Source organism: Bufo gargarizans, chromosome 5, assembly GCF_014858855.1.
Source record: "Bufo gargarizans isolate SCDJY-AF-19 chromosome 5, ASM1485885v1, whole genome shotgun sequence".
Lineage (NCBI taxonomy): Eukaryota > Metazoa > Chordata > Amphibia > Anura > Bufonidae > Bufo > Bufo gargarizans.
Genome location: NC_058084.1, coordinates 42,569,498 through 42,594,304, shown reverse-complemented (window position 1 = coordinate 42,594,304; position 24,807 = coordinate 42,569,498). Strand labels below are relative to the sequence as shown.

The following is a 24,807-nucleotide window of genomic DNA, read 5'->3' as shown; positions in this document are numbered from 1 at the left end:
AACACTTTTTATTTATGTATTATTTTTTTTTGCCTGCATTGAAACTGTCAGTTTCACACTGTCAGTTTCCTATGAGACCTAGCCTGGTGGACCCAAAGGTCTTTGCAAGGCTTTTGGGTGTGATGGCAACCATTGGCACTGAGTGATAGCATTACACGGGGCTGATGGAGTTAGAAAGGGAGCTCCCTCTCTGTGTATACCCCTTTTATGCCATGGTCAGAATTGATTGCGGCATTTAAAGGGTTTATCTCTAAATATCTCAATATCAGTTTTCAGTGATGCCGACAAATACAGAAGGGGACTGACTGTCACTAACTGCTAGACCTCTCTACTGACTGAATGAGCACAGCTCCTATGTCCGCTCAATTAGTGCCCTATACATTTACACCGGAATGCAAGAATTCACTCATGTTGGGAAGCGGTTAAAAATATGACCCGAGTCGAACAACCCTCAGTCAGCTGTAGTGACAGAAAAATATAAAAATATGTGACAATAATTGGCTAAGGCTAAGTAAAATTTAGTCTCAACAAAATAGTTACACCACCTAACCCCCCAAATGTAGACATTCCTTATGGCTAGAAATACAACAAAAGAAGAAAAATCTATGCGGCTGAGTATTTTATTTAGGCTTTCATATTAAGATTTTTCTGCTATAAACCTTTCCACTTTGAAGGACAGAGAAGACTTTTTTTGGTTAACAGAATTTGCATGGTTAATGTAACATTCATAACCAGCAATGGAATGGAACTCAATTTATAGAACAATATGTGAGAAATCCATTGTAATACTTCACGCGGGGTTTTTGGAATAGCATTGTCATGCAACGTTGTGTATTTGTCTATCTGTAAGTAATTGTAATGCACTTTCCAATTTTGGATTATTGTTCACTATCCTAAAAAAGAAAATTGAATGCACATTTAAAGCCTTGTCAGAGACTATTTTAACTTAGTCTTGTGGAATATATTGCACGCCACCTCTTATTGAAACTTTCTTCTAAGGTTATTTTATTGACACTTTTGCTGAAATCACAGATTCCTATAGAAGCAATTTTAGACAGCATAAGAAGAGTATAATTATATTCTAATAAAAGAAATAGAATTTTTACAATCCATTTTTTTACTGCTTCTATTCTTGCAAATATTTCACTTTAACTGCACAGTTGGCTTTTTTATCTTTTTAGCTGACTTAAGTAAAGTTTAATAAAGAAAAGCCCAAATAGTCATTGGACTAAGCTAATGCCATGCAAGTCACAAATGCCATAGCACTCAGGTTCTCTTGGTTCATGACCTGTGAGAAAGCGACAACATAGTGATCTTGAAACAGAGGGAGTTTTGAAAATAGGCTGTCACACATAAGCCAATAGAGCCTAAAGTGCTGGCCTGTGGATATGTATTTGGTCCTCATGGATGTTATATGTGATGCATATGGCACTTTTTTACCTTTCAAATATCCCTTATCTACATGCCCATTGGTGATAATTATTAGATTGGTGCTGATCCTACCGATGGGACCCCCACTGATCAGCAGAATGGGGGGCCCTCTCCTATATGGAGCCCCCTGAAAAGGTTGGTTGAAAATTTGCATTACTGCTCCATTTATTTCTATGGGAGTGCCGGACATAGCCAAGCAGGTGGCATGCATTTCCGACAAGCTGCTTCGTCCTTTTCAGGGGGACGAGTCTCCTATTTTGGTGATCAATAGTGATGAATTTCTATATTTCGCAAATATTTTGTAGAATGTTAGTCAAATATTTGCGAATTCGAATATTCATTATATTGTACAATATATTTTTTTAGAAAAATTGGTAAGGTTATGATTGCGTAATATGCAAATTTTCGTAATGCAAATTTCATCGCAAATTTTTCAATTGCCGAGTAAAAACATGATTCCTCCCTGCTTCTTTCTTGTGGGCCAATGAGTCATTGGCCCACAAGCAACTTATGCAGGGAGGAATTATGACTTTAGATGGGAAAAATGACGAATATTCTAAAAAACGACTATATAGCACTATATTGAATATATTTGTTTTTTCGAATATTCGTAATATTCTAAAACAAGAATTAATAGCAATATAGTGAATATAAAAAAAATTTGAATATAGAGCAATTTAGCTAATATAGTGCTATAATCTTCTTTGTCTAATAGTTGTAATTTTTTTTCTCATCTGAAGTTTAGATTGGAAAAAAAATTACAACAATTTCAAATAAAAGATTATAGCACTATATTAGCTAAATTGCTCTACAGCAAGTTTTTTTTTTAATATTCACTATATTGCTATATATTCTTGTTTTAGAATATTACGAATATTCGAAAAAACTAATATATTCAATATAGTGCTATATAGTCGTTTTTTAGAATATTAGTCATTTTTCCCATCTAAAGTCATAATTCCCCCCTGCTTAAGTTGCTTATTATGAATATTCGAAACAAAACTAATATATTCAATATAGTGCTATATAGTCGTTTTTTAGAATATTGATCATTTTTCCAATCTAATGTCATTATTGAAAATGTTTCACTCATTCTTCCAACGAGATTTCTCAATTCTAAATTCTTAATTGAGAAAGCTCGTTGGAAGAACGAGTGAAACGTTTTCAAGAAATCTACAGTAGGTCCAGTTGCCTTGATTTATTCTTTACAGATATACCATGACCTGGATAAATGAGAACCTTCACAGACAATCTAATGTCATGATTCCTCCCTGCTTAAGTTGCTTGTAGGCCAATGACTCATTGGCCCACAAGAAAGAAGCAGGGAGGAATCATGTTTTTACTCGGCAATTGAAAAATTTGCGATAAAAATTTGCATTATGAAAATTTGCATTACAAAATCTCACAATCAACATTACTCCTAAAGTCAAAGATACTGCAGCCTTCTCATTGGCCCACAAGCTAGAAGCAGGGAGGGATCATGTGTACTGATTTAAAAAAAAATCTTGAATATTCGAAATGATGAATATATATTACTATATTCTAAATATTCGCAAATTCTCAAAGTGCCTATATTCCCGATAAAAATTCACTGATCTAATTATTATCTCCTATGGGCATGTAGAAGAGTGATATTTGGTATATTTTCTAATAGTTAAATGATCTAATAGTTATCCTCTATCCTATGGATAGGAAATAACATTATTTAACCAAAATACCCCTGTAAGAGAGGAACCACCAAATATTTTATTAGTAAATGATGTGACTATATTATTTATATTCATTTAGATATAAATATGTTTATATGTACAAATTATTAGAGAGATTATGTTCATATTTGTGCTTTTACTTAGCACCGTCTACATTGCAGCATTATTTTTGCATCAATTTTGGAACTCTGACAGACCCTCTATATAATGGGATAGGTCAGGATTTCAGGATTCAAAATAAGGAATCAAGATAGATTAGTCATGGCTGTCATGATGCTACTGTGAACGGAGCCATAAATCTTTGCAGTCGTTTATTAAATCAATTGAAACAAATAACATGAAGATAATTTACTTAAGACGTGCCCCGAGGAAACTAGGAAGTATATACTGTACCACATAAGAAACAGCATTCAATACCATCTGTCTTATACCATATGCCAGCGTGTGCATTTGTAAAATCTTTCATAATGCGCTTTATCTGGGCAAAGCAATGTCATTCTGTTTGGCTAAGTACCATGCGCTAGGAGTATGAACCATTTGCGGTGTCTATTCTTCTCTGTGAACATTTCTGGAAATACCTGATACAACTCATGCAGGCTACACTTCCTAATACCACATATGAAATAGATTGGAACATACATTTAATGTTCATAATTTTGCGTGATGCTCGTATTAATTGAATCTAGTTTGTGGAGACTTAAAACATGTCTAATTTGCCAAGCTTTATGTTAATGCTTCAGTGCAAAATGACCATTTAAAATGAAACTCTAATCAAATGAACATAATTTAGTAAAAATGATCTACTAGGGTCCTTAATGGGGCAATCTGATTTTATTTTTAGTAAAATAATAAAAAAAAAATCATAATCACTATCCCAAACCCTCTCCATTCCAGTGTCTATCGTCTTCAGTGCTATAGCTATGGTTTTTTTTTGTTTTTGTTTTTTATAATAAGATGCCTATATACCACAGCCAATCGTTGGCTTCAGCAGTATATGGCATGTGATTGGCTGCAACAGTTATGTGAAATATATGGGTTCTCATCCCTGAAGAAAGGAAAACAAAGGCCGGTAGAGAGGACAAAGCAGCAACAATGGATTTGTGATGGTGAGTAAATTTTTATTATTCTAAAAGTGTTTTTTTTTTAAATTAACTTAGACAACTCCTTTAATTGTTTCACACTAGCCCTTCAAATGCAAGTTTCCAAGTTAAATCTCCTTAACACCATATTATTGCTTGGTATTGGGCTATGCAGTAGAAGTTGCAAAACAACACTCCCTTCTCTGACATGAGTCACTGCTCTGCAGGTATTGGCTGAATCTTCAACTCTCAGACTTCCTGCTCTGCCCACCCTCTGCTTAGACAGCTTACAGTATTAAAGGGACCCTTCCATTCAAAAGGAGTATTTGATATTCAGAGTCAGCTTTTCTTTTTTTCTTTTTGTCAGCTTTTCTTTTCATTTTGGCTTAACTATGCCATTGAAAATTCAACACAAAATATTTCCTTTCTGTAGCAGTCAGCACAAATGATAAGACCACTTATATAGATACTGTAGTTAATGCATTGTCATTTTACTGCTACTGTAATGGGAAAATGTTATCATCAAGTTAATCCCCATGATATTAGTAGTATTAGTAAGTATAGAACTGGTATGGCAGCTATATTGTTTTCTTGATAAGCCTAGATAAAGATGTCCACAGAAAAGCATTGAATAGATTAGTGTAATGTGCGGTGCTCTAATTGATTCACTACAAGGGATCTCTCTTGCCGAAGCAATAGAAAGACTGCCCTGGTAAAAGTGAAAAAGAAAAAAGCTACAGAACCAGGATAGGAAGTGGAATACACAGAATGACTTCAAAAACGTATCCAGAAAATCATCCATAGAAACATAGAATGTGTCGGCAGATAAGAACCATTTGTCCCATCTAGTCTGCCCAATATACTAAATACTATGGATAGCCCCTGGCCCTATCTTATATGAAGGATGGCCTTATGCCTATCCCATGCATGCTTAAACTCCTCCACTGTATTTGCAGCTACCACTTCTGCAGGAAGGCTATTCCATGCATCCACTACTCTCTCAGTAAAGTAATACTTCCTGATATTACTTTTAAACCTTTGCCCTTCTAATTTAAAACTAAAACTATGCCCTCTTGTAGCAGTTTTTCTTCTTTTAAATATTCTTTCCTCTTTTTTTTTTGTCTGCCTACCTTTAAGTCTTCTGAAATAATGATTCCTAAATCCCTTTCCGCAGATACTGAGGTTAGGACTGTATCACTGATTTTATATTCTACTCTTGGGTTTTTACGTCCCAGGTGCATTATCTTGCACTTATCAGCATTAAATTTTAGTTGCCAGATTTTTGACCATTCCTCTAGTTTTCCTAAGTCCTTTTCAATTTGGTGTATTCCTCCAGGAACATCAACCCTGTTTCAAATCTTTGTGTCATCAGCAAAAAGACATACCTTACCATTGAGGCCTTCTGCAATTTTGCTGATAAAGATATTAAACAATATGGGTCCCAGAACAGATCCCTGAGGTACCCCACTGGTAACAAGACCTTGGTCTGAATATACTCCATTGACTACAACCCTCTGTTGCCTGTCCCTCAGCCACTGCCTAATCCATTAAACAATATGGGAGTCCAAGCCCAATGACTGCACTTTATTGATAAGCCTTCTATGTGGGACAGTATCAAAAGGCATTTCATATACAGTATAGACCAAAAGTTTGGACACACCTTCTCATTCAAAGAGTTTTCTTTATTTTCATGACTATGAAAATTGTAGATTCACACTGAAGGCATCAAAACTATGAATTATCACATGTGGAATTATATACATAACAAAAAAGTTTGTGAAAGAACTGAAAATATGTCATATTCTAGGTTCTTCAAAGTAGCCAGCTTTTGCTTTGCTTCTCAATTTGGTTTAGGTCCGGTGACTGTGGAGGCCAGGTCATCTGGCGCAGCACCCCATCACTCTTCTTTATGGTCAAATAGCCCTTACACAGCCTGGAGGTGTGTTTGGGGTCATTGTCCTGTTGAATAATAAATGATGGTCCAACTAAACACAAACCGGATGGAATAGCATGCCGCTGCAAGATGCTGTGGTAGCCATGCTGTTTCAGTATGCCTTCAATTTTGAATAAATCCACAACAGTGTCACCAGCAAAGCACCCCCACACCATCACACCTCCTTCTCCATGGTTCCCGGTGGGAATCAGGCATGTAGAGTCCATCCGTTCACCTTTTCTGCGTCGCACAAAGACACGGTGGTTGGAACCAAAGATCTCAAATTTGGACTCATCAGACCAAAGCACAGATTTCCATTGGTCTAATGTCCATTCCTTGTGTTCTTTAGCCCAAACAAGTCTCTTCTGCTTGTTGCCTGTCCTTAGCAGTGGTTTCCTAGCAGATATTCTACCATAAAGGCCTGATTCACACAGTCTCCTCTTAACAGTTGTTCTAGAGATGTGTCTGCTGCTACAACTCTGTGTGGCATTGACCTGGTCTCTAATCTGAGCTGCTGTTAACCTGCGATTTCTGAGGCTAGTGACTCGGATGAACTTATCCTCCGCAGCAGAGGTGACTCTTGGTCTTCCTTTCCTGGGGCAGTCCGCATGTGAGCCAGTTTCTTTGTAGCGCTTGATGGTTTTTGTGACTGCACTTGGGTACACTTTCAACGTTTTCCCAATTTTTCAGACTGACCTTCATTTCTTAAAGTAATGATGGCCACTCGTTTTTCTTGCCATAATACAAATTCTAACAGTCTATTCAGTAGGACTATCAGCTGTGTATCCACCTGACTTCTCCACAGCGCAACTGATGGTCCCAACCCCATTTATAAGGCAATAAATCCCACTTATTAAACCTGACAGGGCACACCTGTGAAGTGAAAACCATTTCAGGTGATTACCTCCTGAAGCTCATCGAGAGAATGCCAAGAGTGTGCAAAGCAGTAATCAAAGCAAAAGGTGGCTACTTTGAAGAACCTAGAATATGACATATTTTCAGTTGTTTCACACTTTTTTGTTATGTATACAATTCCACATGAGTTAATTCATAGTTTTGATGCCTTCAGTGTGAATCTACAATTTTCATAGTCATGAAAATAAAGAAAACTCTTTGAATGAGAAGGTGTTTCCAAACTTTTGGTCTGTACTGTACATATTTAAGAAGTATCTCTTTAAGCGTATTACTGTTAAGACCCCCCATCCCACAGTAATCATGTGTAACCTCTGGGAGTATTGCAGTACAAATCCACCGTTGGTAATGTGATTTTTTTTCAAAACAACGCTTTCCTGAATTTTACAACCGTTCCATATATTTCTTATAGTATAACATTTATATCTGGATATTAATAATATGCATACAGAAATGTGTGTCCGCAGGAACCTAGAGTCAAACTTAATATCTTGTAATAAGGAAATTAATCTGTAATAAGAAGAAAGATTTACAATATTAATATGTTCCAACCCACAAAATTGCCAAATACTGTAAAGAATACCCAAAGAGTTAATATTCAGAGGATTTGTCCTTCTGACTCTACCTTACATTAACGTGCAGTAATCTTCCTCGGTGTTCACAAACTCTTTCAACCTCACTGCTTCCTCATTTCTCAGTAAGTGCTTACAAATTCTTCAATGCCCTCATTGTCAATGTGCTGTCAGCACAGGAAATATCACAACACTAAATCTCATTTTCTCTTTCTATTACTAATTCTGTGTATGAGAAATGGTTGATAATGCCACAATGCCGCTACCTCTTTATTTGTCCTTCCTGGTTTGGAATCATTGACCCAGACGCCCCATTTACCATTGCTTTATCATTATTTATGACATTAACATTTTAGAACTATCCACCTTATGTAACTTTATGATCTGGCATAAGATATTGTTTAAAGGGGTTTCCAGGATTAAAAAAATATAGTTGCTTTCTACCAAAAACACTACTACACCTGTCCTCAGGTTGTCTGTGTGTTATTGCAGCTATGCCCCATTGACTCCATTGGAGCCCAGCTACCATACCTGATATAACCCATGGACAGTTAATGACCCTCTGCCCTGCCGTTCATCCTCATAGGCCTGAAGCTGATAGGCTGAAGCTTATGGGGCAGTAGAATGACACATGCGGTTGTGGAGTGAAAACATCATTGTGACTGCTTTCCCAGGACCAAGATGTCATGATGATATAATTGTGACCTTCTGCACTGGGACAAATGCCTCTCAGGCTGCAGGTCAGAAGAGGAACCCAGGTGAGTATTTGATTTTCTTTTATATCTGGCCACTTAGGGATCAATGGGGGTATTACCTGGGGAGCTACAGAGCTTTATTAGGGGCATTTCTACTACTGGGTAGTGTTGAGTGTGAATATTCACATAGCGAATATTAATTGCAAATATCACAACTTCGATAATTTGATAATTTGTGAATATTGCGAATATAGTGCTATATATTCATTATATTGAATATTCATCATTTTCTCCATCTGAACACATGATTTCTTCCTGCTTAAAATACTTGTGGGCCAATGACTCATTGGCCCACAAGCAAGAAGCAGGGAGGAATCAAGAGTTTAGATGGTAAAAAATGACAAATATTCAAAAAAACTAATATATATAGAACTATATTGAATATATTAGTTTTTTTAAGAATATTTGTCATTGACAAATATTCTAAAAAAACTATTATATAGCTCTATATCACTATATATATTAATTTTACAGAATATTCTTTTTTTTTTTCCAATTAGTACAGTTATTGCCCTTCCGCATACTCCTCCCCGACAAGCGTCCCTGTCACCATGGGAATGCCTGGTGGTTAGAATATACCATCGGATCTGAGTTTTCACAATCTAACTCAGATCCGATGGTATTTACCTCCAGGGCGCTGTGATCCGTGCAATTAACCCCTCAGGTACGGGTTAATTGCGCTGATCACAGCGCCCTGTGCGCTTTCCCCCCACCTCTCAAGTATTAAAATAATTGGTGGCCAGTGCGTCCTAACCCCCCTCCCCCCAGTATTAAAATAATTGGTGGCCAGTGCGCTCTAACCCCCCCTCCCTCAGTATTAAAATCATTGGTGGCAGTGGACACAGGGTCCCCCTCCCCCCTGGCAGTGGCTACAGGGTCCCCCTTTCTTCCCCCCCGTCATGGTGGCAGCAGGCAGTTTCACTCAACAGCATTTACTTACCTGCGGGGCTCTCCTCCTTCTGAGAACTCACAGGTCTATGCGCTGCATATGCCTTCAGCAATGTGCCACATAGACCTGTGAGTTCTCAGAAGGAGGAGAGCCCCGCAGGTAAGTAAATGCTGCTGAGAGATTAACTAACCATGGCAGCCAGGACTTCAGTAGCTTCCTGGCTGCCATGGTAACTATCGAAGCCCGGCCATTATGCTGGGACTCGATCGGAACTGCCTGCTGCCACCAATGACAGGGGGGGGACCCTGTGGCCACTGCCACCAATGATTTTAATACTGGGGGAGGGGGGTTAGGGCGCACTGGCCACCAATTATTTTGATATTGGGGGGTTAGGGTGCACTGGCCACCAATTATTTAATACTGGGGGGGTTAGGGCGCTTTGGCCACCAATTATTTAAATACTAGGGAGGGGGGCACACTGGCCACCAATTATTTTAAAACTGAGGGGAGGGTGCAGAGGGCGCTGTGATCCACGCAATTAACCTGCACCTGAGGCGGATCACAGCGCCCTGGCGGTATATTCTAACTTCAAGTGTCCCCATCACCATGGGAATGCCTGGTGGTTAGAATATACCATCGGATCTGAGTTAGATCGTGAAAACTCAGATCCGATGGTATATTCTAAACACCAGGCGTTCCCATGGTGACTGGGACGCTTGTCGGGGAGGTATATACAGAAGGGCAATAACTGTACTAATTGGGGGGGGGGAATGAATATTCAAAAAAATAATATATGTGATATAGTGCTATATATTCGTTTTTTAGAATATTTGGCATATTGTAAGACAAATATTTAACAACATAGCGAATATTTGTAAATTACACATATAGACTAAAATTTTACTAATGTAGTGCTATAATCTTTTTTTTTTGTCTAATTTTTTTATCTCTTTCTCATTCAGAAAGAGACAAAAAAAAGACAAAAAAAGATTATAGCACTACATTAGTGAAATTGCAGTCTATATGTGTATATTCTCTATATTGCTATAACTTTGTTTTTTCGAATATTTGTCATATTCTAAAACAAGAATATTCGTAAAATACACAAAATCGCAATACGCAATTAATTAAATTGCATATTATTTGCGATAAATAGCATAATGACGAATATTTCATTTCGGCGAATATAAGACGAATATTCAATCAAATATTCGCGAAATATCGCAAAATCTAATATGGCACCTCCCGCTCATGACTACTACTGGGGGAACTATAGAACTATACTGAAGGCATGTCTGCCAATGGGGTCATTACTGGGGGCTTTATCACTGAACTGGGTGCACTATAGGGCTTTACTGGGGCACTTCTACTTTTTTTTTTTTTCAGGGCCACTTTAAATTCCTAGTCTTCCCCTGGATGAGCAAATTAATTTAAAAATACAACTATGATTTTCCAAAAAGTTCTGAATCCAATGAACCTGAATTTTGTGTGATTTGATACGGGATAATCATGAGGAGAGAAAGAAGGATAAAGATAAATCAAAACAGAAAGAGTGAGAGAGGTAGAGAGATTGAAAGTAACTTTTTCGAGCAATTGACACCATTTTTATAGGGTTGAATATTTTTGGACCAAATCAAACCATATGGCCGATTTTGCTGCATTGGACCTGAATTGAAATTTTCACATATATTGTGATGAGCATTGCTAACCTCTTCATCCGCTGCCTTACTTCACAGCAACCTCTGCAAAGGTTACAAAACATGCTCACAACACTCTCTAAAAGATGCAAACACGTCATTTTTTTACTTGGTTTTGTTGTAAAGCATTTCTCTATATCGGTTTTCATGCAGCATAATAGTTACCCCATAATTATGTAAAGAAAACTGAATTTAAATATGCAAAGAATGTATGTTTCAGTATAAATTGTTAGTAAGGTAATACATTATCTTCAAAGTTTATTTGCTTCTTACCTTTACACACAGGTCTGTGATCACTCCAAGCTGCAAAAACATCTGCAATCCTTTGACAAGTGATTTTTTTTTCACCTTGAAGAACATAATCTTCATCACACGAAAACAGAACTGCTGCACCAAGGCTATAATAAAAAATAACGGGACACAATATTATAGAATAAAATAGTAGTTTAGTGATGAGAATATTGAGGGATGTTTTCCTAGGTCTCCCAAAACTAGACAAACCATGGGGTATGTATCTTCATGGTGGTCATCAATTTTTTGCCACAGTCAGTCTAGGGGCAAATAACAATGTGTGTTGAACAAGCTGTCTGTATTACATGACCCTAAGTTCAGGTGCCTCAGAAAAAAGGGAAAAAAAAAATATCCTTTGCTATTTTCTATATAATTGACCCAAACTGAGGCCAAAAGGACACTTGTTAGGCCTCCATCAGATACATAGAGCCCTATGGATATGTTTAAATTGTAAGGCTGGCATGCAGATGAGATAGCTGTCAGCAGAAACTGACAGTTGTCTCCTGGCTCCACAACACACATGCACACTCGAGGAATATGCTCGTGCACTGAATGAGGAGACACCTCTGGCTTACTTCTCACACAGGGTCAGACCGTCAAAATTCAATTTCTGGATCCTTTATTTCCCCAACATCTGCCATTAGGGAAAAGTTCTGGTTCCTTCAAATTTTGTGAGTTTGACCAACATTTATCTAAAGTGTATGGCCATTTTAAATAGGTTGTGAAGGTTCTTAAAAAAAATATAAAATTTATCCCCCATCCTACAGTACCTATGAAGAAATCAATGCTTGCCTGCCACTCTATGAAACCCATGCTGTCTTCACTGAACCACCAGTCTCCATCTATAAACTTCCACAAGGACGGGGTCACGGGCGCTGTTGTAACCAACGACAGGTCCCAGTGGTGACATGTCCCAAGAGGCATTAACCCAACAATGATGTGTCACTTGGGGACACAACAATGCTGAGGTCAGTCATTGGCTGCAGTGGCACAAGCCAGCCATCCATCCACAAGTTGACAGATGGGGACCAGAAGTCCAGTGAAGACAGCCCAGGAGCTGTGGATCCAGAACAGAGCAGCGGGAAGCAGGCAAGTATAGAAATCTTTACAGGAATTATTGGGTGGAAGTGGGGAGAAAAAAATGAATTAATTAAGCAGGACAGCTCCTTTAAGACATATCCAATGTGCACTGCATCTAATGTGGTCGTTCTATGGTTTAATGATTCTGGGCATTAGCAGTGGAACTACCGTAAATGTTTTCTTCCATCAGTAGATTTTCTGGGACATTGCTGTTGCTTGGGGACATCTTCCAGGTATTAACACTTACCTTTAACATGGGTGAAGGATCTATATGTTCATCTATAATAAATGCATTGCAGGCATATAGCCAATGGTTAAAGAACCTCTTCTAACACTGCTTTAAATTACACCATATATCATGTATTCCATTATTACTTATTAATCTGCACACTGCGGCTCACATGAAAAAATTATTTTAATAAAATATTATTGTCTGAGTAGTTCAAAGTGTGAATTGATTCAAATGTAGACCTTGACTCTTTTGAAAGAAGAAACAATGGACATTGACAATCCAGAAAATCATACTTTATATTTAAAGTGTGGATTCATTAGATTCACATTTAGTTAGTTGAAGGTGATTTTATGTTTGTAAATTAGAGGCAATTATAGCAAAACTGTATCTATCTATCTATCTATCTTAGAGATGAGCCAATCAGTTCAATAGAAACTAAATTCAACCCAATTTATTTTAATGTCTAACTACCTACGTATTCCATATCTTTGTATCTATCTGTCTACCTAGCTAACATCTATATAGCTAGCTATCTAACATCTATTTATCTATCTACTCCATACAGTATCTAGCTATCTAATATCTATCTATCTATCTATCTATCTATCTATCTATCTATCCATCTATCTAAACAAACACACAAACATAGCAGCACCAGAGGAAAAAAAAGAGAAAAAAAAAAAGTGCAAGTCCACAGGGATTTGATTATATCCTAATAAACAAGGCACAAAAAGGCATCACACTCCAATGTCTGAAAAATAGTAAACAGGTCGTGTATTCACCCATGCAATAACATAAATAAAATACCTTTTTGCTATTTTTCATACAGTGGAGTGTGCTGCCTTTTGTGCTTATCTATATATCTTATATATACTGTATATATATATATATATATATATATATACATATATATATACTTAGCTAAGTATTTTTATCTCGCTACTGTTCAACTGCTTTGTTAATATATCTCTCACAAGAAGATGTACAATGGATAGGGTATATTTCGTTTTTTTGGAAGACATTGGAAGTTATTTTAATGGTTAAAGAATATGAATGGTAAGTATATGTAACAATCATATTAGTTGAAGGTGTTCATGTAAGGTGAACCTTAGATGTAGGTGCATTTTAATAGCAATGGTTTTTAACAAATTATTCTGCAAATTGGAAAAATCTGATGAGCATAATTTGCTTCCGGCTAAACACACCTACAAAAAAGAAAATGTTTAGTAATAAAAGATGGAAGGGGGAAAGCAGCATTGCATCATTGGTTAGTATTTCTATCAGAATCCATTAGTATATTTATTATGTCATGTCTTAACATAAACTTTCTATATGATCTTTACTTGGATCAAAATTTTACCTAAAATTAGAGCCTATTCTTTTCCCATTTTCTGGTTCTCCCGGATCAGGACACATATTTGATGCTTGTTTTATACCTCCCTCATTTACTGTAAGAGAAAAAATATATTTTAAAAAGTTATGATTTCATAGATAAGTTGTGATATTTTATACATGTTTAATGCAGGAAGGTGCATTGACTGAGAGTATCACACGCTGGAAAAAATAAAGATTATAGTCAATTCAAGGTACCTCATACATTATAAGCATTTAAGTTGTAACAAATCATTGTTGTACAAATATTTCATAACAAATAATGAATATACAATAGTTACATTATTTTCTAAGTATAATAATAACAACACAAATAATACAATTTAATAACAAAATCCAACAAGAATACATATTTTGCCATTCTATATAGTAATTGTAATCATGCCCACAGCTATATTTGGGAGGCAGCACCATTGTTTAGAAGGTAAATATGTAAAAGATAATACACATTACATGTATATTTGCGCTATTTTATAAATATAATTAATCATTTCAACTTTAGGTCATCATATCATGCCACCAAACTCATGCTTCTTAAGTCATTGTTTCATTTGCAGTATTTCTTCGATATTACAGTAGTGTCATGGCAAGAGATGAAATACATTATTTCCCTAAATATATTTTCTGCAAATTCAAAAACCTGTTTAGCTTTATTAAACAATTAATCTGGAATTTTCAATTTAGGTAGATTTGATTTATACCCTAATCGTATTTTACATTAAATCGACCACAACAAATTGTAGGTTATTTGCTCATCTTTGATCCTCACCAAATCTACTTACACGTCCGTTGTTTCTTTCCTGATCTGTTCCGTTTTTTGCGGAACAGATCTGGACCAGTTCTGTACCCATTCATTTTCAATGGGTCCTGAAAAAAATCGGACAGCTCAACAGACGTGTGAATGGACCCTAATAGTACTAAGGTTTCTTCAGTTTATTTTCCACTACAGCAACACTCATCTGCAGTGGTGAGAATTACAAAAACAGGCCCATTCAAGTGTTTCCTGAACAGCAGGCTGGAGCAACAATGCTTAACTAGAGCTGGGTCCCCTTCATTCTAGAGATCAATGAGGGTCTTTGGGGTGAATCCCCACTAATCAGAAAGTAAGGGCATGTCCTAGCGATATGCTGGGAAATTTTTAAAATTGGGTATTAATTCACTTAGTATTGCTAGTAAATGATTCAACTTATGCAATTCAAGTGACATAGCTTTATCTTCTGAGCTTCAGCACAGGTCACTCTATGCTTAAAGTGTAACTGTCATTTTTTATTTGTGTAGGGGCCACTTCAGAGCTATTTTTATAATAGAAACATACAATTTCAGTAATTAAAGTATATTACAAAAATGGTCAGTATCACTGTCCCTAAACATAAAAAAATGACATTTACACTTTAATTACCCAAGAAGATTTTTATTAAAAATAGTTTTGAAGGAAAAAAAAAGTATTTGCACCCACCACAAAGAATCATCATAGAACTACATGCTGGCAACCTAATAAACATATATATGACAATAGGGGAGATTTATCAAACTGGTATAAGATAGAACTGGCTTAGTTGTCCATAGTAACCAATCAGATTTCACCTTTCATTTTTCAGTGCTTCACTGGAAAGGTGCAATGGGCAAATTTCTACTTTACACCAGTTTGATAAATCTTCCCCAATGTGCTTTTAATGTTGTTGGCAATGTTACATATTGACATGTTAGATTGTTGCATCTACAGTATGTATACATATTTTATATGATGGAATATTAATTTATCTTAAATATTTCACTATTTCCTGCTGTACAACTGGATCAACTTGCAGTATAACAGGATGAACTGGATGAACAGATGTCTTTTTAAAAAATTAAAAACTATGGGGGTCATTTATTAATACCAGTGTTTTAGATGCTAGTCTTAATAACCCCTATATCTGTCAGTGGATCCACCAAAGTTATAAATAGGCACTGGCCTCTACATAACTTCAGGCATCAAGCACCAGTTCTAAATGTAAAACAGTTTCCAAGTTGGCTTACCTTTAGACCATTTTCTACGCCTAAGACAAGTGAGACCAGTGACAAGTAGCAGATGGCAGCGCAACTAACCGCTAAAATAGGCGTATTTCAGGAAAATAAATGACCCCCTGTGTTAATATGTTACAACAAATTTGCTCTATTGATCTAATGCATGTAAAAAAACGCAAATATATATATATTTTTCTTTGCAGTTCTATTGCAGTCATCTGTGGTTCCATGGTTACAGACTATGAATAAATGTGTATACAATATCTGATATGGATAAAAACTACAGAGGTCAATCACGACAAACCTTTTACACCAAGCAGAGTATTAGTGTTACTTCCTTTCATCTGCCTGTTCTTGCTAACTTACCAAATGTACACTCAAATGTACATACTACAAAAAAAAAAAAAAAACAATAGACCAGGATATATTGATCCAAAAATTGGCATGCAGTTATTTCTCAGACAGATATATAAATGATTATAGGTGTGGTCTGGTTTGACACTGGGCCATGTCATATATGCCAAAAGTGCTTCCCCTGCTACCCTATAAAAAAAATAACAGCTCTCAGAGGCTACTTTTGGGTACTGTACCTCTTGGTGACAGATCTTTGACTGCTAGACAATTAAAGACATTTTGCCTAGTTGACAGACTTTTAGAGGTATTGCAGCATAGGACTGAGAAAAGCAGGATAGTCATTTAAATGAACTGCCTGCCATCTAGGCTTTTCTGACCTAGCTGTTAGGAGATGTTGGGAGCAATAATTATGTGAATGCACGCACCCATGATGAACAGGCAGACCCCCAGTAGAGAGTATCATTTGTGTTTCTGACAAGCATGAGCATCTTCCACGGTTTCTCAGACACAGGTGGCACCTTCATTACGCACTCATGTCTATGCCAGGACCATTTTTAGGTGCATGTTGCTTAATAGAAGAAATTCGGGTGTCACAGTGCCCTTTACATGTCCTGCAATTAAAGGCATGCCACTGTTGCCTTCATTTATCACAGTGTTGCTGTGAACGAGAAACCTGGACTGCTTCAGATTGGAATTTTTATCCACAAATCCAGGTTCTGTTTGAGATCATTTTCTATTTTCAATGCATTAGATTAATACAATGCTGCAAATTATTTGGACTATTATTAAATTAAAATAGGATAGACAATGAATTTGCTTAAGAGAAGCAATATTGTAATTATGGACTCCTGTGTATGTTTTGTCTCCAGTAAATCCATTAACATTTGTTAATTTCCCCCTTTCACAAACATGAATAAAGTTTTAAAAATTCTGATTGTTTATGTGAGTTGAAAAACTTCCATAGTGCTACAGAGACTTATTGTATCATTTTTTACTATCAGACTAGTTGATAAATATGTGCATGTATCTCTATCAGTCAACTGTATAATGTTCTCTATGGCACCGGATAACATTACAGATGGAACAGGTAACGATTGAGGCTATGATAAAGTAGACCTATATTAGGACAACGACAATAATTAATATCTCTCTGTTGACAGATACTTATGAGAGTATTTATCAGGGGAGTCAAATTTTGCCCTTCATAAGAGTCTCTGAAGATGGAAAGTGCTGGTTGTGACCAATATAATTAATGATAGTTCAGAGCAGTATGCCAACTTTATCTAAGATGCTTACGTTAATGCACATGACTTCCGTGACTTACAATAGTCAACAACAAATCTAAAAGAAAGGTAGCAAAGAAAAAACATGTAGAAATGATAGAAGGTCTGACCTATTACTGTGGTCTACTTCATCATTTACTGTGACAAATTTACTGGCTACATCATCAAATCTTCTCTAGGGACCTAGACTTTGCACCGGTCATGGCATGTAATTTGTACACATCAAAAAGTAATATGTATCCCTATTTCTTATTTATATATTGTTCAGTAAAGTAAAAATTTTACCGAATAGAAGACGAATAAATGACAAAAAACTGTTTTATTACTGTCTATATTTTTTTTATGATTACAGAGTTTCCTTTACATATATTTTTAGTTTTTCTATTTGTCATATTCTCAAAATATATTGCTCTACAGAAACTTTTTAAACAGCAAAATAAGTGACACATATATGATTGGTTGGGGCAAATAGGGCACCTTTCAGTGATGAGAATGAGGATCCCATCTTGAAATGGAGACTTTGGTTGACAATGTTCACCAACTCTTTGTTCAAACTCTTTGGGACTTTTGGTGATGCACCACTAACGAAAAGGCAGTGCAAAATTTTGACCATTGCTCAACTACATTGCTTAACTGCCACTCCAATCAAATAAGGGGCAAAGGCCCCTTAATTCATGATCAGAGGTGTTCCTGGCATCCCACCAACCATATATATATATATATATATATATATATATATATATATAATTGTGGATAGGTGATAAGTTGTCATTCTTGGAAAACCCCATTGCAGGAGCTTTAGAATAGGCAATGTGATCATTAGGGGTTCAACCTGTTAGATCTTCTCAAATAACAGAATTATTAGGCTAGTGTTTTTTGAGGCATAACTCTTGATCTACATGTGGAGCTATAGTCCAGCCCTAGTGCCAGACATAGGCAAATCGGCAAGCTACTGGGTGTGGATAAACATTGAAAAGACCACAGTTCTTCTGAGAACCATATAGCCCCTTCATTTGGCTGATTCCATTAACTTGCGTATGCATTGATATTACATTCCTTGAATTCATATCAAGATATAGCAAATTGTCTGTATGTATGTCACAGGTCTGGTACTAATTCTTAGAATACTGCATATTATTCAATCTGTGGACAAGCTATAATAGTTTTTTCCCCAAAAAAATCAAACAAGAAACAAGAAAAAAAATAAAAAACTATTTTCCCATTTGCAATTTATAATATTGACTTATTACAAATTCATGACCCATTTACCAAGAAAGATCTGTAATGTGTTTGCTTAAATAAATACAAAACTTTCAATGAAGTTAACCATTAATAATTAAACAGTAATTAATATGAACATGGGCAGCAGGGATTAAACGGAAAATATCAAAAAGGACTACTAGATTTACGTAAGTAATCATGTACTAATTCCCTTTAAATAAATAAAGAAAACACAAAATCTGCTCTACTGCAGTCATTATATCCATAAACAAAGGGATGTACTGGCAAAAGAAAAACCTCTATAAAGTGGACTCTTTTTATATACATTTAATAAGCTGTTTCATCCAGATTTTATTTTCAGCTATAGGACAGCCCAGCAAACAATTGATCACTACCCCTTCTGCATTAGAAAGAGGTTTGTAGCTTGAATCATATGAGGTGTTATGTGCATAAGGGGTTGTCTGGTGAGATAAACACATCATTTAGGCTTTGTTCACATCTCCATTAGGTCAATCCAATAGTCTGTTGCTGCATGCAGAGCTATTTTTTCCAGAACAAAGCTGGTATTTATGACAGAAACCCACCGGTAGTAAATGGGGATCTGGGGGTGCCCGGCAGTGTCTAGCTATGTCAGATATGGTAACTCTTGTAGTTTGCTCCTCTGGTGGAACAGACTACTAAAGCAACCTAACATATATGAACCTACTCTTAGATGTTTTAACATTGACATTAATAATTTTAAAATTTCTAATATAAAGTATAACATCTACATCAATGTATTGATTTTAGTGCCGATCCTGAGGTCCACAAAGCTCCTCTCAAGCATTCCATCTGACAGAGAGGATTCTTCCCCTCTCTGTCTCAGTGATGTCATTAAGGTGACTGTCTCACTTATTTAATAGTGATGAGCGAGCATGCTTGGCCGAACTGCTTTTCGGCTCGAGAATCACTATGCTCGTCAGATCTGAGTGCTCAGCCAAATAATTTGGGCCCTCGAAAACAATGGAAGTCAATGGGAGAACCCCAGGCACCCCCTGCTTGGAAGAGAAGAGGGTGTCTGGTTCATAAAAAAAGGTTAGAAATTGATGGAAACCCCATAAAAAACATTTGGCAACAGCATTGAGAGGATAGCTGGATGTGTCTTAGACTCCTATTATGTACGACATACAATAGACAAACACACAAAGGCTATATGCCAAAAGTCAGGTATGTACAAGCCATCCATCTATCCATCCATAAGACAGATAACAGTCAGCATAAGTTACAATGGCAGCCTTGTGCACTATGAGATATTCCAAACCAGCTCTCATCCTGACTGAGAACCAGTAAACCTCAAAGTTATTTTGCATCTGTTGCATGGCTTGGGTTGACCTGCACACATAGATCAATATTATTAGGGCGACAAAACGTTTTCCAATTGTCCTAACATAATATTCAATAATATTTCTATACAGTTTTGTCATATAAAAACAAATTTGCATAAACATGGGCATATGGGAAAGATATGCAAATGAGCAGAATCTGCCTTGTTTTTCAGCTGTCATAAGACTATGAAAACCTTTAGATGGTTCTATTGAGTTATGAACAGCACCCTCTATTGGTTTCACAGTCTTATGACAAGACTAATATTCTTGTCAGAAGACTATGAAACTAATAGAGGGCGCTTTTGAGTTATGAACAGCGCACTCTATAAACTGTACAATTCAATTGAAAAACAAACTGAAATCTTTTAGGTGGAGGGAAGAAAAATAAATAAAAAAATTATGTGGTTGCATAAGTGTGCACACCCTCTTATAACTAGGAATGTAGCTGTGATCAGAATTAAGCAATCACATTCAAAATCATGTTAAATAGGAGTCAGCATACACCTGCGAACCACTCTTATTTAACCACAATCTCGTATCCACCCATCCTGACAAAAGCTCCTCCTTTTTGACTTATTCACTTCGACTCACATGTAGGAACATGTGAAATTGCGGTTATTTTTATTATTTTTTAAAATACTAACTTTTATTTTCATTTATATATCTTAACCTATGTGAATTTGACAATTTTATGGGATAAAGAAAGTAGATAATATCAAATACTTCATCCAAAAGAGTAAGGGTGTAGTTTCAGCAGCTTTTCTGAAAAAAACGCATCTGGAAATAAAATTCGCATGAAAACCGCATCATTACCGCATATGCGTTTTTTTCAGAAATAATGAGATCTTGATGTAATGCATCTATAGGAGATACAGAGGTGCTGCAATTTTGATTAATTTTATATTATCATCAATTACACCACATTGGTATAATCCAGGTCAGATCTTTGATATTGCAAGACCGGATTTTTGGTCCATGACTGGTTTTTGGATATCTGGAACCAATTAAGAAAGGGGATATAAAAAGGTGGTTCAGGGAAAGCCAGGTTACCACTGAGGAAGAAGTCAGTACCTTTTGGGATTTCGAAACGCGCCTGGGAGGAATCTGGACCCCGCGTTACCACCATTCTGGTGTACGCAAGGACATTTGCATTTTTTACCTCCTTCAATAACCTCTCAAGTGATTGAATCGTCCTGTATAAAGAACTTATGCTCGAAGACTTCCTGGAGTGATACAGCTCCACCTCCAATTCAAATCGAAACTAAGGAGAAGTCGAGCACATGGGACGCTGAACAAACGGCGATTAAACAAGCCGCACTCAGAGGTCGGAGGTAAGGGAATAAGACAGCTCGAAAATAGGTGGGATGCCACCTAGAGCTAATAACTCCTGAATTTTGCAATTGATTAGTTCAAAGAACTGTGAAATAATAATACTGTAACTCTCTTAAAGATTTGAACAAAGAGTCTACAAATAAATCGAAGAGTTTACAATGGTTATAGCAATAAGAAGTGGCGATTGTATTTATTGAAGAATTGGTGAATATCGAACAAAGTCTCAGAAAATTGTCGATAAAACTGCTAAATTATCGACAATTTATCTTGCTGTGGTGTACCAATCGACAATTTAGAATGTACCTATATGCTGTCTGATATATGCAAATTTGACAATTCTATGGTATTGCGAATAACGACATAAACAAAGTGAATAATACCAAACCCTTTATTTAATAGATAAAGGATGAAGTTTCAGCAGCTTTTCTGAAAAAAACGCATCTGCAAACTAAAAATCGCATGAAAATCGCATCATTATCGCATATGCGTTTTTTCAAAAATAGTAAGATTTCGATGTAATACATCTATAGAAGATATTGAGGTGCTGTAATTTTGATTAATTTTGATTATTTACCTCGAGTGATTTTTACCCTATCGTCATTTGTGATGTTTTATTTGTTATTTAATTTCTGTACAATTTACGTAATTTGTATGACATTTAAATTTTTTAATAATAATTGCATCAATAAAGTAACTTGTTTTGAGTAGTTCTCCAGATATTGAGTGCCATATCTTTATTATACAATATTGGCACAAAACCTTCAGGCGTCTGCTAGAAAGCTGAACATGAAGAGGAACTTCATCTTTCAGCATGACAACAACCCAAAGCATACATCCAAATCGACATACGAATGGCTTCACCAGAAGAAGATTAAAGTTTTGGAATGGCCCAGCCAGAGCCTAGACCTGAATCCGATTGAAAATCTGTGGGGTGATCTGAAGAGGGCTGTGCACTGGAGATGCCCTCGCAATCTGACAGATATGGAGTGTTTTTGCAAAGAAGAGTGGGCAAATCTTGCCAAGTTAAAATGTGCCATGATGATAGACTCATACCCAAAAAGACTGACTGTAATAAAATCAAAAGGTGCTTCAACAAAGTATTAGTTTAAGGGTGTGACCACTTATGTAACCATATTATTTTTTTTATATTTTTTCTTCCCTCTACCTAAAAGATTTCAGTTTGTTTTTCAATTGAATTGACAGTTTATACGTCACATTAAAGGTGGAAAAAGTTCTGAAATGATTTATCTTTGTCTCATTTTTTTACATCACAGAAACCTGACATTTTGACATGGGTGTGTAGACTTTTTATATCCACTGTACATTGGATCACTCTATCTACATATAAAGCTATTCTAATCTTCTGCCAACCATTTTCTCCAGTTTTAGGAAACTTATACCAGCTTTAAAAATGTAGCATAAGTGACCCACGCCGGTATTTCGCGCGCATTACGCGAATAGTACACTGCCAATTTTCGCACTCAAGAATATAATCTCGAATTCTCAAATTCGCGAATATATGATGAATATTCTACAAAATATTCACAAAATATTGCAAATTTGAAAATTGCCCCTGACGCCCATCACTAATTATAATCAATGGGGATCCATTGACACGCAGCACTATCTGGCTAGGCGGGATCCAGAAAGCTCTGGGCAGGTTGTTCCTCTGCCAGAATAGATTGCCAGATAGTTTTAGCACATATTTGAAACTAGACTTAGAAATTTATGGTAAGTAAGTAAACCTTTCAAAAAGGGTATGTTAAAAACATGCAGACTAAGGAGGCATGAGTTTTTCAGTAGTTTCAATTGAGAAAATTATTATCTTTTGAGCAAGATAGAGATGTACTATTTCACTTTTGGGACAAATCCTTTGAGCATATACGCCATATTCTTGTTCCATAAGAAAGAATACATTATTGGCATATGTGATTTATAGCAAAGATAGGTGTCTCAATTCTCATCAAGTTTGACTGAGGATATTCGTGAAAATGATTAAGGCAAGATTTAAGAGTCATCGGAATCTGGCCAGTAGAGGGTTCCAGACAAACCTAAGCATTTCTGGGAAAGAAGAACCCTAGACAGTCATCAATAAATGTCTTCTTTAAGTCACACTGTGTTCCTTATGAGTACTGACTGTGGGCAGATAGGAAGAAGTATTATGATGCATTGTTAGGTGTCATTACCATTTGCATTAACAAGTAAGAACTTGGCAGCAAACAGGTTTTTGAAAGGTTTTAAAGTCAAGGTCATGATACAATGTCTGGGATACTGTTTTTAAATCAAAACTCAAAGAACCTGCCCAAAACCACCTGTGAAAGGAATGCAGAGCAGTTTTAAGCCATGGATTTACTTTAACCATTTTTCAAACTGATATTTGGCTCTGAATGAGATCAACAGAAACATTCATTAGCAAATTGTAGTTGTCCATTAAGCAATGGTTTCCCCCATTCCCAGGAGTTACAATACTTTCTTTCAGACAGAGATTATGGATTTACTGATTACAATTTTTTTTTTTTAAACCAATACAGTGTGTAGTTGATATGATGAGAGCCACTTGTCTAACCATTTATGGTGTATGATTAAAGGTTCCCATATACCTTTAATAGCTGTCATCTGATTACTCACTACTCTCCCAACCCTCCCCCCCCCATACATGCTTGATTCAGCCAAGTGTGTGTATATGCTTTCAATGGGGGAGAGGAGCCAAAATTGTGTAGTACCATGTTAGCTTTATTGATTAACCAGAAAAAGTCATCTTGCAAGCTTTAAGACCACATTACAGCCATTGACCCAAGGATTCAATCATTTGTAGAGGGATTGAAGTAAGAAATAATCATTTTGCACAATACCAAAAATAAGGAGCTCACCATACACATTAGGGTGGTCATTTAGTCCAGTTTTCTGACACCTATTTCTCACATATTGCAGTGCAAAGGTTATTTGCATATCAATCTGAGACTTTTCCCCTCTCACGCCAGGTCTAATAAAAGTAGCATTAAGTGGTGGTGAGGGAGCCGGGTTGTAAGATCCATCTCATTTATGATTTTTTTACAGCTGTTTTAAGCATAGAAAATGTTTTAAATCTTATGCCAGCAAGGAAGCTGGCATAGATTTAAACCAGCTTTGGATGTGTCGAAGTTATGTACAGGCAGGGATTATTAATGCAGGGTTATTAAGACCAGTGTTATTAATATCTAATGTGTTGGGGGGCTTTAGAATCACCAATTTAACTAAATTGGATAGCATATGTGCAAAATGGGTTATATACATA

At 36.3% G+C, this 24,807-nt stretch overlaps 1 protein-coding gene across 1 annotated transcript in view; it reads right to left on the bottom strand.

Moving 5' to 3' along the window:
• CSMD3 (CUB and Sushi multiple domains 3) overlaps positions 1–24,807 on the bottom strand; it is a 1,090,172-nt gene that overhangs the window by 800,337 nt on the left and 265,028 nt on the right. Inside the window, exons 6-7 of the mRNA XM_044293228.1 lie at positions 13,941–14,028; positions 11,251–11,375 (exon numbers count right to left, since the gene is read on the bottom strand). Coding sequence (XP_044149163.1) covers positions 11,251–11,375; positions 13,941–14,028 — 213 coding nt within the window. The remainder of the gene's footprint in view (positions 1–11,250; positions 11,376–13,940; positions 14,029–24,807) is intronic.